Source organism: Microcebus murinus, chromosome 19 (genome assembly GCF_040939455.1).
Source record: "Microcebus murinus isolate Inina chromosome 19, M.murinus_Inina_mat1.0, whole genome shotgun sequence".
Taxonomy (NCBI): Eukaryota; Metazoa; Chordata; class Mammalia; order Primates; family Cheirogaleidae; genus Microcebus; species Microcebus murinus.
The window spans coordinates 28,764,518-28,779,084 of NC_134122.1; the positions used below are offsets into that span (position 1 = coordinate 28,764,518).

The window sequence follows — 14,567 nt, forward strand, 5'->3', positions numbered from 1 at the left end:
CAGATGCCCACTCTGGAAGCCACCCCACACTCCCCAAGCCAAAGGACAGTTGGTTTGAGCTAACTCATTGGTTACCTACTGGTGACAGTGGCATTTCACATGCCTAGGGATGGTTCAGAGTTCAGGTCTGGCACCCCACACTGAGAAGGTCCAGGCTTCAGTGGGACTGGTGAGCAGAGGAGAGAGCTGGCTCGGTAGCTGGGAAATTGAGATTGTCCATAGTGACCCTAGGTAGGTGATTGACCTCTCTATAACATTGAGGATTGGTTGAATTAATTGGATGAGCCTCTTAACCTCTCTGCACTTGCATTTCTTCATCTTTCAAAATGCAGAGGTGAGGATTAAAGGAAAGCTGGAAGGGAAAGTGATTCTATTAATGGCTTGCACCACTCCTTTTGTTGACATTTAATGATGTTGGCTCACTTCCCATGGAGTTCATCTTATTAATTCCCACTATTCCTTCTCTCCATCCCTCAAGCCATCTTATCTCAGATTCAGAAACTTTCCCACTCAGAAGAAACCTTACTGATAATGGATCAAATCCTAGGATTTTTTTTTCTTCACAGAGACAGGGTTTTGAGACTTTAATATTATTATGCATAAGTTAGAAAAAAAAAAAAAAAGACTAGCCTGAGCAAAAGCCAAACCCTGTCTGTTTCTATTTTGGCAAAAGCCAAAATAGAAAAATCAGTTGGGTGTGGTGGGGCATGCCTGTAGTCCCAGCTACTTGGGAGACTGAGACAGGAGGTTCGCTTGATCCCAGGAGTTTGAGGTTGCAGTGAGCTAAGATGAGGCCACTACTCTTTCTTTCTTTCTTTCTTTCTTTTTTTTTTTGAGACAGAGTCTCATTTTGTTGCCCAGGCTAGAGTGAGTGCGGTGACATCAGCCTAGCTCACAGCAACCTCAAACTCCTGGGCTCAAGCAATCCTACTGCCTCAGCCTCCCGAGTAGCTGGGACTACAGGCATGTGCCACCATGCCCGGCTAATTTTTTCTATATGTATTAGTTGGCCGATTAACTTCTTCCTATTTATAGTAGAGACGGAGTCTCGCTCTTGCTCAGGCTGGTTTCGAACTCCTGACCTCAAGCAATCCACACACCTGGGCCTCCCAGAATGCTAGGATTACAGGCGTGAGCCACTGTGCCCAGCCAGAGGCCACTACTCTTATACTGGCCAACAGAGACTCTATCTCCAAAAAGTTAAAATTTTTTTTTTTTTCTTGAGACAGAGTCTCGCTGTATTGCCCAGGCTAGAGTGAGTGCCGTGGCGTCAGTCTAGCTCACAGCAACCTCAAACTCCTGGCTCAAGCAATCCTCCTGCCTCAGCCTCCCAAGTAGCTGGGACTACAGGCATGCGCCACCATGCCCGGCTAATTTTTTGTATATATATATATTAGTTGGCCAATTAATTTCTTTCTATTTATAGTAGAGACGGGGTCTCGCTCTTGCTCAGGGTGGTTTCGAACTCCTGACCTCGAGCAATCCGCCCGCCTCGGCCTCCCAGAGAGCTAGGATTACAGGCGTGAGCCACGGCGCCCGGCAAAATTTTTTAAAAATTTAAAAATTCTAGTGTATGACAGAAGTGGCTAAGGCATAGTAATTAATACATTTCACTTGTCTATTCATTGATTCAACAAACATCTTTTATGCCTACTGTGTGGCAGGCACTGTGCTAGGCATGGGAGGGAACCCTGAAGTGCTTAAGATACAGTGTACCCCTGTTCTCAAGGAGTTTTGGTGCCGTGGGGAGCACAGACGTGCACAAAAGTGAGATGAGATGGAGGCCAGAGGAGGGAGGGGCTACCTGTCTCTGAGAGTCCAGGAAGGCTTCTAGAAGTGAAATTTGAGTTCAACTGTGAAGGATGAAGAGGGATTCATAGACGAAAAGGTGGAAATAGTCTTCCACACAGAAAGCAGCATGTGCAAAGGTCTAGAGACATGAAAACTTCCAGAATACATGGAAATAGAGGCTTGGTCTAGAAGGAGGGTTAGATATGAGCTGACAGCAGAGGCCAAGGCTGGTGTCAGGGGGAGACGAGGCTGGAAAATAATCAAAGGCCAACTGCTTTGTGTCTGCAACTCTGTTTTTTGTTTTGTTTTGTTTTGTTTTGTTTGAGACAGAGTCTCACTCTGTTTCCCAGACTAGAGGGCCATGGCGTCAGCCTTGCTCACAGCTACATCAAACACCTGGGCTCTGCCGCGCTCAGTGGCTCAGTGGCTCAGTGGCTAGGACGCCTGTAGTCCTAGTACTCTGGGAGGCCAAGGTGGACAGATCGTTTCAGCTCAGGAGTTTGAGACCAGCCTGAGCAAGAGCGAGACCCCATCTCTACTAAAAAACAGAAAGAAACTAGCTTGCTAACTAAAAATATATAGAAAAATTAGCCAGGCATGGTGGTGCATACCTGTAGTCCCAGCTACTCGGGAGGCTGAGGCAGAGGATTGCTTGAGCCCAGAAGTTTGAGGTTGCTGTGATCTAGGGTGACACCACAGCACTCTAGCCAGGGCAACAGAGCCAGACTCTGTCTCAAAACAAACAAACAAACAAACAAGCAAAAAGCCCTCCTGGGCTCAAGCGATCCTCCTGCCTCAGCCTCCTGAGTAGCTGGGACTACAGGCATGTGCCACCATGCCTGGTTAATTTTTATATATATATATACATATATATATATATATATTTTTAGTTGTCCAGCTAATTTCTTTCTATTTTTTTAGTAGAGATGGATATCCCTCTTGCTCAGGCTGGTCTCCAACTCCTGAGCTCAAATGATCCACCTGTCTCAGCCTCCCAGAGTGCTACTATCACAGGCGTGAGCCACCACGCCCAGCCGGCAACTCTGTTTTTATTTAGAAGACACAAAGCATCTATTATATGCTAGGCATTGTTATAAATGCCTTACAAATATTAAATCATTTAATCTTCATAACAACCCAATTATTATCCCCATTTTGCAGGGGAAACAAAGGCGTATAGACTTGCCCAAAGTCACTCAGCTGGTGACAAGGATGAGATTGGAACTGAGACATGTGAAAAGTGTGATCCTGGCACAAGTGTTGTCATGTTTTTATTCATTCCATAAATGTTCTCTATGTGCCTCATAGGCACTGGGAATAAAATGGCTCATAGAACTTGATGTGACTCTTGTAGAGTTTAATGTCCATACAGGAAGATGGATGATTGATTAATTCAGTAAAGTCAGCTGGAGGTTCTCACTTTCCATGCCCACCTTCAACTTGGCCAAACCTAAGCACCTGGTAGTGATGTCCAAGGTGCTACGGCCAGGTTCAGGCCTCCAGACCCCAGGTCTTGGCATCGATTTGGCATCTTGTGAGGGTCTCTTCCATGCGGGCTGAGCTGTCTCCCAGCCTTCTGCCAAATAAGCCAAGAGCCTTGGCTTCCCAGGGAGCCCCTGGCCCAGTGCAGGTGGCAAGTGCCCAGAAATACAGAGTCCAGTAAAGGCTACAATAGGAACGAAGCCAGTATTGCAGTGGGCACAAACAACAGTGTGGTCAGGAGGCAATATTGAAACTAAGCCCTAGAAAATGTCCCAAATTTTTCTGGCAGACAAGGAAGTGGAGTTGAAGCGGGGGATGGATGGCATTCTGAGTCGAGGGGACAAGACCCAGCCTGAGTGTCATGCAAAGAAGTTGGCCCTTCTCATGGAATCACTGGGGAACTACAGCATGATTTGGAACAGGAAAGTTAGCCACCCAATTTGCATTTTAGTAAGATATCTCTGGCAGCTATTTGGTAGGTTGATTAGAGAGGAACTCTCCTAGAGGCCAGGAAAAAGCAAGAACCATGGTGACAGTAGCTGGCAAACAGTAGAAGGGACAGGATTTAATCAATATTCAAGAGGTAGCATGAACATGATGTATCCAGCAATGACGTAGACTGCTATCCTTACACCAATAACCATTGCCCTCTTTGTTTATTAATTATGTTTTAGCTGCATACATGGCTAGAGACTACACAGCCCAGCCTTCCTTGCACCTGGTCAACTTCTGAGCAGTGGTGTCCTTGATCAGGAAAGAACTTGTGCTTCTCACCCACCCCACTTTCCAATGGGTGAGATTCAGATATGATGGTGACTGCTGCCTGGGCTATGTTGGACAGAGATGGAAGCCTTTTTTTTTCTTTTCCTTTTTGAGATGGAGTCTCACTCTGTCATTCTGGCTAGAGTGCAGTGGCGTCATCACAGATCCCTGCAACCTCAAATTCCTGGGCTCAAGTGATCCTCCTGCCTCAGCTTCCCAGGTAGCTGGGACTACAGGCACACATGCCATAACACCTGGCTAATTTTTTATTTTTAGTAGAGATGGGGTCTGGCTCTTGCTCAGGCTGGTCTTGAACTCCTGAGCTTAAGCGATCCTCCTACTTTGGCCTCCAAGAGTGCCAGGATTACAGGCATGAACCATGGCGCCTGGCTTGAAAGCCACATATTGAAGATGGCAGGGATGCCCCACAGTCCTGGATTATCTATTTTGGGATTGTGCTTAAGTCACTGAATTTTGGGGATTCTTTGTTATAGCAGCTTGGACTATACCTTAATTGTTGACCATCCTTTGGCTTTGGGGAATGAGGGAGTGCAAAACTCCTGAGTGGATGGTGGTGCTGCTAACTGGGCCAAGAGATCCAGGAGAGGGATAGGGCTAGGCAATGTGGGGTGTGGAGAAAGATGATTTAGTTTTGAATATGTTGGGTATGAGATGTCTGTGAATAGCAGTGTGTGGTAAACATTTTAACAACCATGGAAGGGGAAGCCCTGATCTGAAGCATTTGCCAATTTGCATGATGTAAATACTCCCACCATGGATGAATTCAAATTACCACTATCAACATGACTTTGCTGAATGAGGGGTTGGGAAGAGAAGTGCACAATGGGCTCCTGTGAGCTGGCACGAGCTGACACCAGCACAGTACTGTCCCTGAGCATCCAAGTGGAGATACTCCATCTGCAGTTGGACATGTACCACGTCTGCACATGGGGAAATGACATTTGGGCTGGAGATGGGGGTTGGAGAGTTATGAGCCATTATGAGGTAAAGTCACAGTAGTGGATAAAGTCACTGACGAATAATGTGAAGAGATTGAGGAGGCCAAAGTGTCAGCATTCTGGAAAAAACAACAGAGGTTTTTTGTTTTGTTTTGTTTTTTTACAGAATGCCCTGAGGAGGAGGAGAGGCCAAGAGAGAACAGTTAGAGGAAGGAGGTCCTGGGACCCATCAGAGCCAGGTCTTCCACTTGTGCTCCAGGGCTTCTACTTTCTCAGACAAGTTGGTTACCTATTGGTCATCCCCACCACCTGTAGCCTTCCCCCTCCCTCTCTCCTACTGTCCTTCCCAGTATCATCTAAGCTGGCTCCCATCAAAAACCAAATATCTGGCAATGGTTCCTCGAAGGGACCTTGGAAACAGTCCTTTCCAATGTATGTTCATGTGTCAGACCTTGTGCTCTCCCCAGTCTAGGATCCAGATAGGTATGTGCAGTGCCTTTGGAAAGCCCCAGGGCACTGTGGCCAGGGTTCACATTGACCAAGTCGTCGCGTCCATCCGCACTAAACTGCAGAACAAAGAGCATGTGATTGAGGCCCTGCACAAGGCCAAGTTCAAGGCCCCTGGCCACCAGAAGATCCACATCTCAAAGAAGTGGGGCTTTACCAAGTTTAATGCAGATGAGTCTGAAGACATGGTGACTAAGAAGCAGCTCATCCCAGATGGCTGTGGAGTCAAATACATCCCCAATCATGGCCCTGTGGACAAGCGGCAGACCCTGCGCTCATGAGGGCTTCATCTGTGCTGCCCCTCCTTACTTATGCCCACCAATAAATCCTACTTCCTGTCCACCAAAAAAAAAAAAAAAAAAAAAAAAAAACCTGGCCCAAATATCCGGACTCTACATTCTCTTCCACTGTTGTCCTAGATTTCTATACCCCACTCCAAGCCAAGATTCCCAAAGCCCTGGTCACTCGCTGTCTCCACTGCCTCATTTCTCACTCACCTGCAGCTCACTGCAAGTAGAGCCGTGGCAGCCATTGCAAATGCTCTGGACAAAGTTACCAGCGGCCTCTACGGTATCCAATCCTTTGCACATTTCTCAGCCCAGTCTTGCTTCATCTCTCTGCAGCGTTCGACGCAGCTTACCATTTCCTCTTTGGAACACTCTTTTCTTTTGGGTTCTAGAACTCCCCATTCTCCTGATTTCCTTCTTAGCTCTCTCGCTTCTCCTTTGGCAGCTTGTTCTCCAGCTGACCTCTAAATGTTGGAGTTCCTCAGAGCTTGGTCTTAGGCCATCTCATCTTTTCCCTGAGCCTCTTTATGACTTCATCTACTCAAATGTGCCACTCGCTCTCGGGGCTCTATTCCAATTCAGATTTCTCCACTGATGCCCAGACCTGCTTCTATAGCTGCCTATTGAACATTTCTCCTGACACTTCATGGGCACCTCAAATCGAAAACTGCCGAATCTGAAACTCTTGATCTTGCCCCCAAATGTATCCACGCTCAGCCATTCTATTCCCAGTAAACAGCACCTCCAGGCCACCAGCATGAATTGTTATTTCAGTGCCCATTTACCTACCATCTGTGCCCTGTTGTTCACAGTTGTATCCTAATTGCCTAGGACGGGGCCTGATACATTATTAGGGCTCAGTAAACATTAGCTGAGCGAGCTAAAACAGGAAAACATATCACAGAAACCAAAGTGAGAGGAAGCAGCATCAGATGCCCTATAGAGATTGACAAAATTGTGTTCTAGTCCTCAGCTGCTAATTTTCTAAGTGACTTTAGGTAAGTCACTGTGCCTGTCTGTAGATTGAGGAAATTGAAGTAAATTATCTATGAGGCCCCTTCCAAATTCTAACACCTATTATCTATTGGTAATATATCATTGAATTGGTAGGTGTACATCCATAGAATTTGTGCATAACTAAGAATGCGACTGTTTTTCTTATTTTCTTTAAAAATTTATGCTTTTAGGCTGGGCGTGGTGGCTCACGCCTGTAATCCTAGCTCTCTGGGAGGCTGAGGCGGGCGGATAGCTCAAGGTCAGGAGTTTGAAACCAGCCTGAGCAAGAGTGAGACCCTGTCTCTACCATAAATAGAAAGAAATTAATTGGCCAACTAATATATATAGAAAAAATTAGCCGGGCATGGTGGCACCTGCCTATAGTCCCAGCTACTTGGGAGGCTGAGTCAGGAGGATTGCTTGAGCCCAGGAGTTTGAGGTTGCTGTGAGCTAGGCTGATGCCATGGCACTCACTCTAGCCTGGGCAACAAAGTGAGACTCTGTCTCAAAAAACAAAAAAAACAAAAAACAAAAAACTTATGCTTTTGGAAAATATTTGTACCGCCTTTAACAGAGACTAAATGAATAGCGTATTGTGATACTTTAAAATTGCAAGGAATCAGTGGAGGCTATTCGTTGACTTGAAATTTCTAAAACATTTTCACAATCTATGGTATCTCAATAGTCCAAGAGATTTGCAGGGCAGATGGGCCCTCAACACTCCCATTTAACAGGTGTGGAAACGGAAGCAGGCCTATGCTTACATTCTTGTCCCATTATTGGAATGGTCCCCAGGGGGATTCCATCTAGAAGCTGGTATAGATGTACTGTAATTGCACAGCGAAGTCGTTAAGGCAGTCTGAGTTCATATCTTAACTCTGTAGCCTTCGGTCTAGTTCCACTGCTAGAAAAGGGGTAATGCTAGCACTTAACTTCACAGTGTTGCGGGATTAATAACATAAGTATGGAACTCAATAAGTGAGTTGCTATTATGGTGGCATGCGACTCTGTAAAGGGGTCTACAAAAACCTGGGCAACGCTAAGGAACTGTCTGTGCAGGATTCTTATGGCATTCCCAGGGGTCTGCACCAGCCTCCACCCGCCCTTGCTCAGGGGACGATTAGAATCACTGTTCTTTCCTTCTACTGCCTGGAGGTGGGCCCTGTCCTCAGCCAGTCCGGATTTCTCAGGCTCCGCCCCCCTAAGAGGGGCGGGGCCTCTCCAGGCGGGGGCGTGGTCCAACTGAGAACTGGGGCGTCGAGCTCCCCTTCCCAGTCTGCATCCACCCAATCCGGGAGGGGCTGGAGGTCTATCACGTGACCAGAGAGCCGTCTCACCCTCCCCTATGCCTGTACCACTTCTGCCAGCCCCAGGGGGACACCTTAATCCTTCCGGAAAGCAAAACATTTTTTTTTGGTCGATTTGCGTCGAAATAGTGTGACATGCTATCTTTGTTGTGACTGAGTCAGTCTTTGCCCCTTAAGTGGTGTTTTCTCTTCTGGCATTCCCCCACTAAGTAGTTGGTATCGTCCAGCCGGGCCCTGGGCGCGGCGGCGACGGCCGCGTCACTGGCGGGCGGGATCCCTCCGCTCTGGGGAGAGCAGCGCTGGACGGTTGAGTTGGGGTGACTGAGGAAATCCATCCGCGTCGCCGCCGCTGCCGCCTCCGCCGCGGAGGAAGACAGGACCTCCCGCGCTCCTCTAGCGACCCCTTCGCAGAGTCCCACCGCCACAGGTACCTCCGCTGACAAAAGGAGTCCTCATGCCCCCAGCCCCAAATTCCCATGGGGGAACCTCTCTTCCTTCTGTCTCCCCGGTCTGGCCTCTTGGGAGCGGACGTAACTCCCCAGACCTCCCCTCCCTGCCTTCGGCTCCGTCGCTTCCAAACCCGGAAGGGGAACTGGGGGACCCCTTTCCCCATTAATGCATGCGTTCCCTGCACCATCAGCGGCATTTTGCCTGACCCCAGACCCCATCCCAGTCCCGCCTGCCTCTTGCTCCCTTAGAAGTTGGGGGGCTAAATTCCGGGCTTCCTCTAGGCCCCGTCCCGCCCCCTTTCCCCACCACCACCTCCCGCCTGTCCCAGGTGGCACCCCTCGTGTCCCCCTGTTTCGCACCCTGCCGGCATTCGCCTTGCAAAACTGCAGAATCTGGGGAGAAACAGGCAAGGCCGCGCCTTCGCTTCGTCTCCACCCTACCCCGATTGGGGTTCTGCCCGTGGTTTCTGGCCCCCTACTCGAAACCGGAGACTTCATCACTCCATTCCCCTTTTACAAGTCCTAACCCCAAGCCTAGCTCCCAGGTGTCTGTCCCCCGCCCAGCTTTCTTTCGGGCAAAATGGAGGTCGTGGGGGCTGGAGGGCCAGGCCCACTGCGCTTCGCAGCGCGGCACCAGCCCGCGCCTTCCAGCTGCCAGATCCAGGGACCCTCCCCTGTCTCCTCCTCTTCGCCCCACCAGACCTGCGGAAATGGTGGCACCCCCATTTCTCTATGAGGCTCTGGCTGCTGTATCCCCAGAATTCGGGGGCTGCTGAGGGGGCCCTGGAGGGTGATGGGAACTGAGGCTGGGAGTGTCGCCCCCACCCCCAGCGGCTTCCTCCTGGCCTGCTTCCTTCTGCCCCGGGCCTCTGGCGTTGCCGCCCGGCCTGGGCTGCTGGCAGCTGGAAGGAAGGGGCTTTGTCCGGACCCGGGGGTGGGTGGGGTAGGGTAGGGATTTCTGTGCCCCCGCCCCCGTTTTCGAGGGGCATCCCCTGGCACTGGCGTAGAAAGCTGAACTCACTGAGGGGAAATGTCAGTGGGGAAGAGGAACGCTCAGCGCCTGGGGGAAGTAGGAGCTGGGTGGGGGACGCCTGGGTCGGTAGAGTGCGGTATGCACGGCTAGATCACACAGGTGTCCAAGGGGGGCAGGACTCCGGCCCCGGGAGGAGCCAGCCAGGCCCAGGATGGGCCCTTGGGGTGCCGAGGGCGCAGGGGCTGGGCCGCCTGGGGCTGCGGGCTGACGCCTGGGAGAGATCAGCTCCGCGCCTCTGGGCCAGGGACCTCTCTTCAGAGCCCTAATTACTCGAGAGCGGCTCCCACGGGCCTTCTGCGGGCGCGGCGGGCGGGTGGCCTCGGCGCTGGAGGGAGCAGGGGCTTGGGGCTGCCTTCCCCGCCACTCTCGCCTCCACCCTCGGCGGACGGCTAATGGGGCGCAGCCGGCCGGGGGATTATCCGGGGTGAGCCGTCCCGAACCTATTAGTGCCCAATCGGCTTTTCCCAAATCCTGTAAACAGCCACCCTGGCCGGTTCTGAGGAGGGGTGGGAGGCAGGGTCGGGCGGGGGCGATGGGGCCGGGGGTGGGGTCACCCACCCTACAGGTCTCTGCCGTGGATGCGGTTGCCTTGACAACGGGGCTAGGGTGGGGGCACTTCACCAATGAGGTGCTCTCAGTCCGGGTGACGGTTGCCTAGGCAACCCCACGAACAGCCCAGCTTTCCCCTGGTCTCCCCCCACCGTGGAAGCTGGGGGTGTGTGTGGAGGGTGTGCGGCGTGTGGGGGTGAATTTAAAGAGGCACCGCCCCTTTTAAAATTAGGTGCTTGGAGGGTGGTGCCTGTGCGGGCTGGGGCGGGCGCCAGGTCTGTTTTCGAAGGGACTCCCCCCAACCAGTTCCTGCCTCGGGTGTCCCGCCCGGGCTGCTGTCCGAGGGAGGGGTTTCCCCTGCGCTTCCTCTTGCACTTCCCGCTCCGTTTCCGGGGGGCGGGAAGAAGATTGGGGAAGTAGGCTAGTCCTAGGCCTACAGCTCGGCAACACCACTGTGGTGCCAGAGACCCCGGTTCTGCCCGGGCGACCGGGGTCACCGCTGCCGCCCCCTCCCCCTCCGGTGCTTACCCCTTCCCTTCCGGGCCACGCTTCAACCCCGCCTTTCCCCCTTCTTCCCCGGCGGCCTTGGGGCCTGACGTCAGCCCTGCATCCCCCCAGGCCTCGGGCCAGCGGCCAGGAGCTGCCTCCCCCAGCCCCCGTCCCGCGGCCCCCAGCCGCCCCCAGCCCCGCCCCACGGGCCCGGCGCCATGAGTGAGCTGGAGCAACTGAGACAGGAGGCCGAGCAGCTCCGGAATCAGATCCGGGTGAGGGCCTGGCCGGCCGGGTTGGGGAGACCAAGCGGGCAGGGTTGGGTGGCTTGTGTGTACTGCTCCCTAGCGCCCTGGAGTGGGCAGGGTGAGGGGTTTGGGGATGGGGGAGGGCGGGCCCCTTAGTATCTCAGTGTCTCATTCTCTCCACTCCTGTCTCCTGTTTTCATCCCTCTCCTCCCCCACCTGTCTTCTCTCCTGCTTCTCCCTGCCTGGCTCTGCCATCTCTTACAGGATGCCCGAAAAGCATGTGGGGATTCAACACTGACCCAGGTGAGGTGAATCTGGGGCAGGACTGGAGGCATGGTGGGGTGAGGTTGCAGGGGTGCTGCTCAATGGGGTCCTGCTGCTTCCCTGAGCCCATTTTTCCTCCACCTCCAGATCACAGCTGGGCTGGACCCAGTGGGGAGAATCCAGATGAGGACACGGAGGACCCTCCGTGGGCACCTGGCAAAAATCTATGCCATGCATTGGGGGACAGACTCAAGGTGTGTGTGCAGTTGGGTTGGGGCTCTGTGCTGAGCTTTTGTGTTCAAGTGCTGTGGGCTGACTTAGAGCAGGCGGGGCAGATCTGGTGGGATGAGGAGGACACCCATACTCCCAGGGTATATTTGGGAAGACTGTGATACCCTCACATCCCCACGGGACCTGGGAAGCAGGGCCATCCCAACAGGAACTTCTGGGCTGCTGCTGGGGTTGTTTCAGAAGAGCCTCCCGCCCAGTGGGAGAAGGGGAGGGTGTCCTGCCTCCAGAGGAGGGCTTCTCACCTGGGCCCTCTGCCTTTCTGTGCGCTGTCCCCCAGGCTGCTGGTCAGCGCCTCCCAGGATGGAAAACTCATCATCTGGGACAGCTACACCACCAACAAGGTAGAGATGGTACCTAGGGCCGGGTGGGTGGCAGGACCCTGGCTGGCTCTGACCCTGGGCACTGCCCCTCCTCCCTAGGTCCACGCCATCCCGCTGCGCTCCTCCTGGGTCATGACCTGTGCCTACGCGCCCTCAGGGAACTTTGTGGCCTGCGGGGGGTTGGACAACATCTGCTCCATCTATAGCCTCAAGACTCGAGAGGGCAATGTCAGGGTCAGCCGGGAGCTGCCTGGCCACACTGGTGAGAGGGCCCTGGCTGGGCATGAGCACTGTCTTGGGGGTAGGGGTTGTGCTGCCCTCCCTCCGTGTGTTGACCTGGCTGACAATCCCCTTTCCCCAGGGTACCTGTCGTGCTGCCGCTTCCTGGATGACAACCAAATCATTACCAGCTCTGGGGATACCACCTGGTGAGTCCCTGCCAAAGCTGGGCAGCCTGGATGAAGTCACACTTCCTACCTCCATCAGGGGCCACTCTCTCTGTGCTCAGCATGCAGTGTACACCCTAGCCTCCCTCTTGTGGCAGGTGCCAAGGGGATGGGGGAGGGATGGGCCCCCTCCCCAACTAAGGCTCTTAGACCTAGGATGAGAGCAGGCTCCTGGAGTCCCTTCCTTAGGTGCTCTGACAGGGCTGGGCCCATGTGGTAGAGGGGATGGCGAAGCAGGATTCTGTCCTTCACCCCATCTCTGATCTTTCCCTTCCTGTCACCTCTCCAGTGCCCTGTGGGACATTGAGACAGGCCAGCAGACCGTGGGTTTTGCTGGACACAGTGGGGATGTGATGTCCCTGTCACTGGCCCCCGATGGCCGCACCTTTGTGTCCGGTGCCTGTGATGCCTCCATCAAGCTGTGGGACGTGCGGGATTCTATGTGCCGACAGACCTTCATCGGCCACGAATCCGACATCAATGCTGTGGCTGTAAGTTCCAGGGCGAGCCAGGCCAGCCCCTCCTGACCAGGCTCCTGGCCCTGCTCCGTGCCCTCATCCCACTCTGGCCCTGTGTCCTACAGTTCTTCCCCAACGGCTACGCCTTCACCACTGGCTCTGATGATGCCACGTGCCGCCTTTTTGACCTGCGGGCCGACCAGGAGCTCCTCATGTATTCCCACGACAACATCATCTGTGGCATCACCTCTGTTGCCTTCTCACGCAGTGGCCGGCTGCTGCTTGCTGGCTATGATGACTTCAACTGCAACATCTGGGATGCCATGAAGGGCGACCGTGCAGGTGAGACCAGGGTGCCTAGTAGGGCGGGTAGGGATGGGGAGCCCAGGCCAGGTAAGTTCTGAGGTCTCTCTCCCTCACAGGTGTCCTTGCTGGCCATGACAACCGCGTGAGCTGCCTTGGGGTCACTGATGATGGCATGGCTGTGGCTACAGGCTCCTGGGACTCCTTCCTCAAGATCTGGAACTAACCACCCCAACCCCAGCTGGGCCCAGGCCGGGAGGGGCCCTGCCCACGCCCACACTACAGACCGGGAGCTTTGGGGCTGGGTACACACCAAGCCTCCTTCCCTAGGCCATGGGGCCTTGGGTCCCTGCTCCCCCACCCAGGTTTGGTTCCTCCCGGGGCCCCCACTGTGGAGATGAAGATGGGATGGAATGGGGGAAGAGGAGGGGGCAGAAGGCCCTCATCCTTTTGCTGCCCTGGGGTCAGGGCCTCACCCCTCTGGAGGGCCAGAGGCAGAAGGTGGAAACTCCAGGGGCTGGCTTTTTTAAAACTGGTTTTATTTTAATTTTTATTATATTTTCAGTTTTTCCATAAAGGAACCAATTCCAACTCTGTACCTGGTCTCCACCCTTGCTTGTGTCTTTCTCTTTCCTGAGGGCAAAGGTTAGGGGCCCCCACCAGCATAAAGGGCTGGGGAATCCCACTCTTTCTCAGAGCAAAGCTGAAGTCCTAGGTAAGAAAGCCTCTGCCCAACAGGGCCACAGGTGTTCTAGACACAGCCTCTACTGTCCTTGTGCCTGGTCAGGCTGCTGACCAGAGTCACCCCAGCACTGAGTTACATGCTCATCCCCCTTTCCCCAAGTAAAGACAGCAGACTCAGAAGGGGAGAACACACACAAGTTTTATTGGGAGAGGGGAGTATTTACAGGGATAGGTAAAAGAAAGGGAAGTCACACAGGGTGAGGAAGATTGTGGGTACAAGGCAGACAAGGGAACACAGAATGGCCCCTGCACCAACCCCAACCCCAGGAAGGGCAGGGGACAGCTAGGGCCCAGGAAGACGGGCTGGGGAAGGACAGCAACAGGTCTGAGTCCCTGGGCAGAGGGCTCAGGGGCTTGTAAACATTGACCACTCTCAGAAGGGGATGGGGGTGGGAGAGGGCTCCCCCTACACTTCCTCACAGGGTTAAGGCCTCTCCAGGCTCATGGGCCCCCTAAGTTCAAAGTCTCTTTAGCTGGGGGAAGGGGCAGGAAGAGACAGGAAGTGTCCCCCCCTCCCCTGCATTGGCTGCGCAGGGGCAGGGGCAGGGGCAGTTACATTCAGTCACAACAGGAGTCTCCCCTACACCTTGGATGCGCCAACACAGATGCAGATGCGCCAACACTGGCGAGAGGGAAGGGGGAGCTGGGGGCCAGCAGCATCAAGACACTCCCTGGCCCATTACCCCCTTATTGCTTTAGAGAGAATATTGTCTTTTCACGGATGCTAACACTGTCAAGACCAGGGAGAAGCAGGTGGAGGGGCCCTTCCACCCTGTGGCCAGCTTGATTCCCCAACACTGACCCAGTTGCCACTTTGGTGCAAAAAAAAAAACAAACAAAAAAAAAACACAAAGTCATCCCTCTGGGGACAGATGGGGAAAG

General features: G+C 53.5%; 1 protein-coding gene across 2 annotated transcripts; it reads left to right on the forward strand.

The window, feature by feature from the left end:
* Positions 1-8,350: 8,350 nt before the first annotated feature.
* On the forward strand, positions 8,351-13,539 carry GNB2 (G protein subunit beta 2). 2 transcript variants are annotated; one of them, XM_012759319.2, is made up of 10 exons: positions 8,351-8,518; positions 10,741-10,886; positions 11,124-11,162; positions 11,271-11,377; positions 11,692-11,755; positions 11,834-11,996; positions 12,096-12,162; positions 12,470-12,671; positions 12,764-12,980; positions 13,061-13,539. In XM_012759319.2, exons 2-10 carry the CDS (start codon positions 10,830-10,832, stop codon positions 13,165-13,167), a joined length of 1,023 nt encoding a protein of 340 aa, XP_012614773.1. In that variant the 5' UTR covers positions 8,351-8,518; positions 10,741-10,829; the 3' UTR covers positions 13,168-13,539. The 2 variants fall into 2 exon arrangements, with proteins under 2 accessions (XP_012614773.1, XP_075851460.1); XM_075995345.1 differs by lacking the exon at positions 10,741-10,886 and having other exon boundaries at positions 8,384-8,518.
* The last annotated feature ends 1,028 nt before the right edge of the window (positions 13,540-14,567 follow it).

Bases quoted from the DNA above. Each gene is read 5' to 3' on its own strand.
- GNB2 (XM_012759319.2), top strand. From the start codon at position 10,830: ATGAGTGAGCTGGAGCAACTGAGACAGGAGGCCGAGCAGCTCCGGAAT. The intron at 10,887-11,123 runs GTGAGGGCCTGG...CATCTCTTACAG, and splicing joins AGCTCCGGAATCAGATCCGG to GATGCCCGAAAAGCATGTGG. The intron at 11,378-11,691 runs GTGTGTGTGCAG...GCTGTCCCCCAG, and splicing joins CATTGGGGGACAGACTCAAG to GCTGCTGGTCAGCGCCTCCC.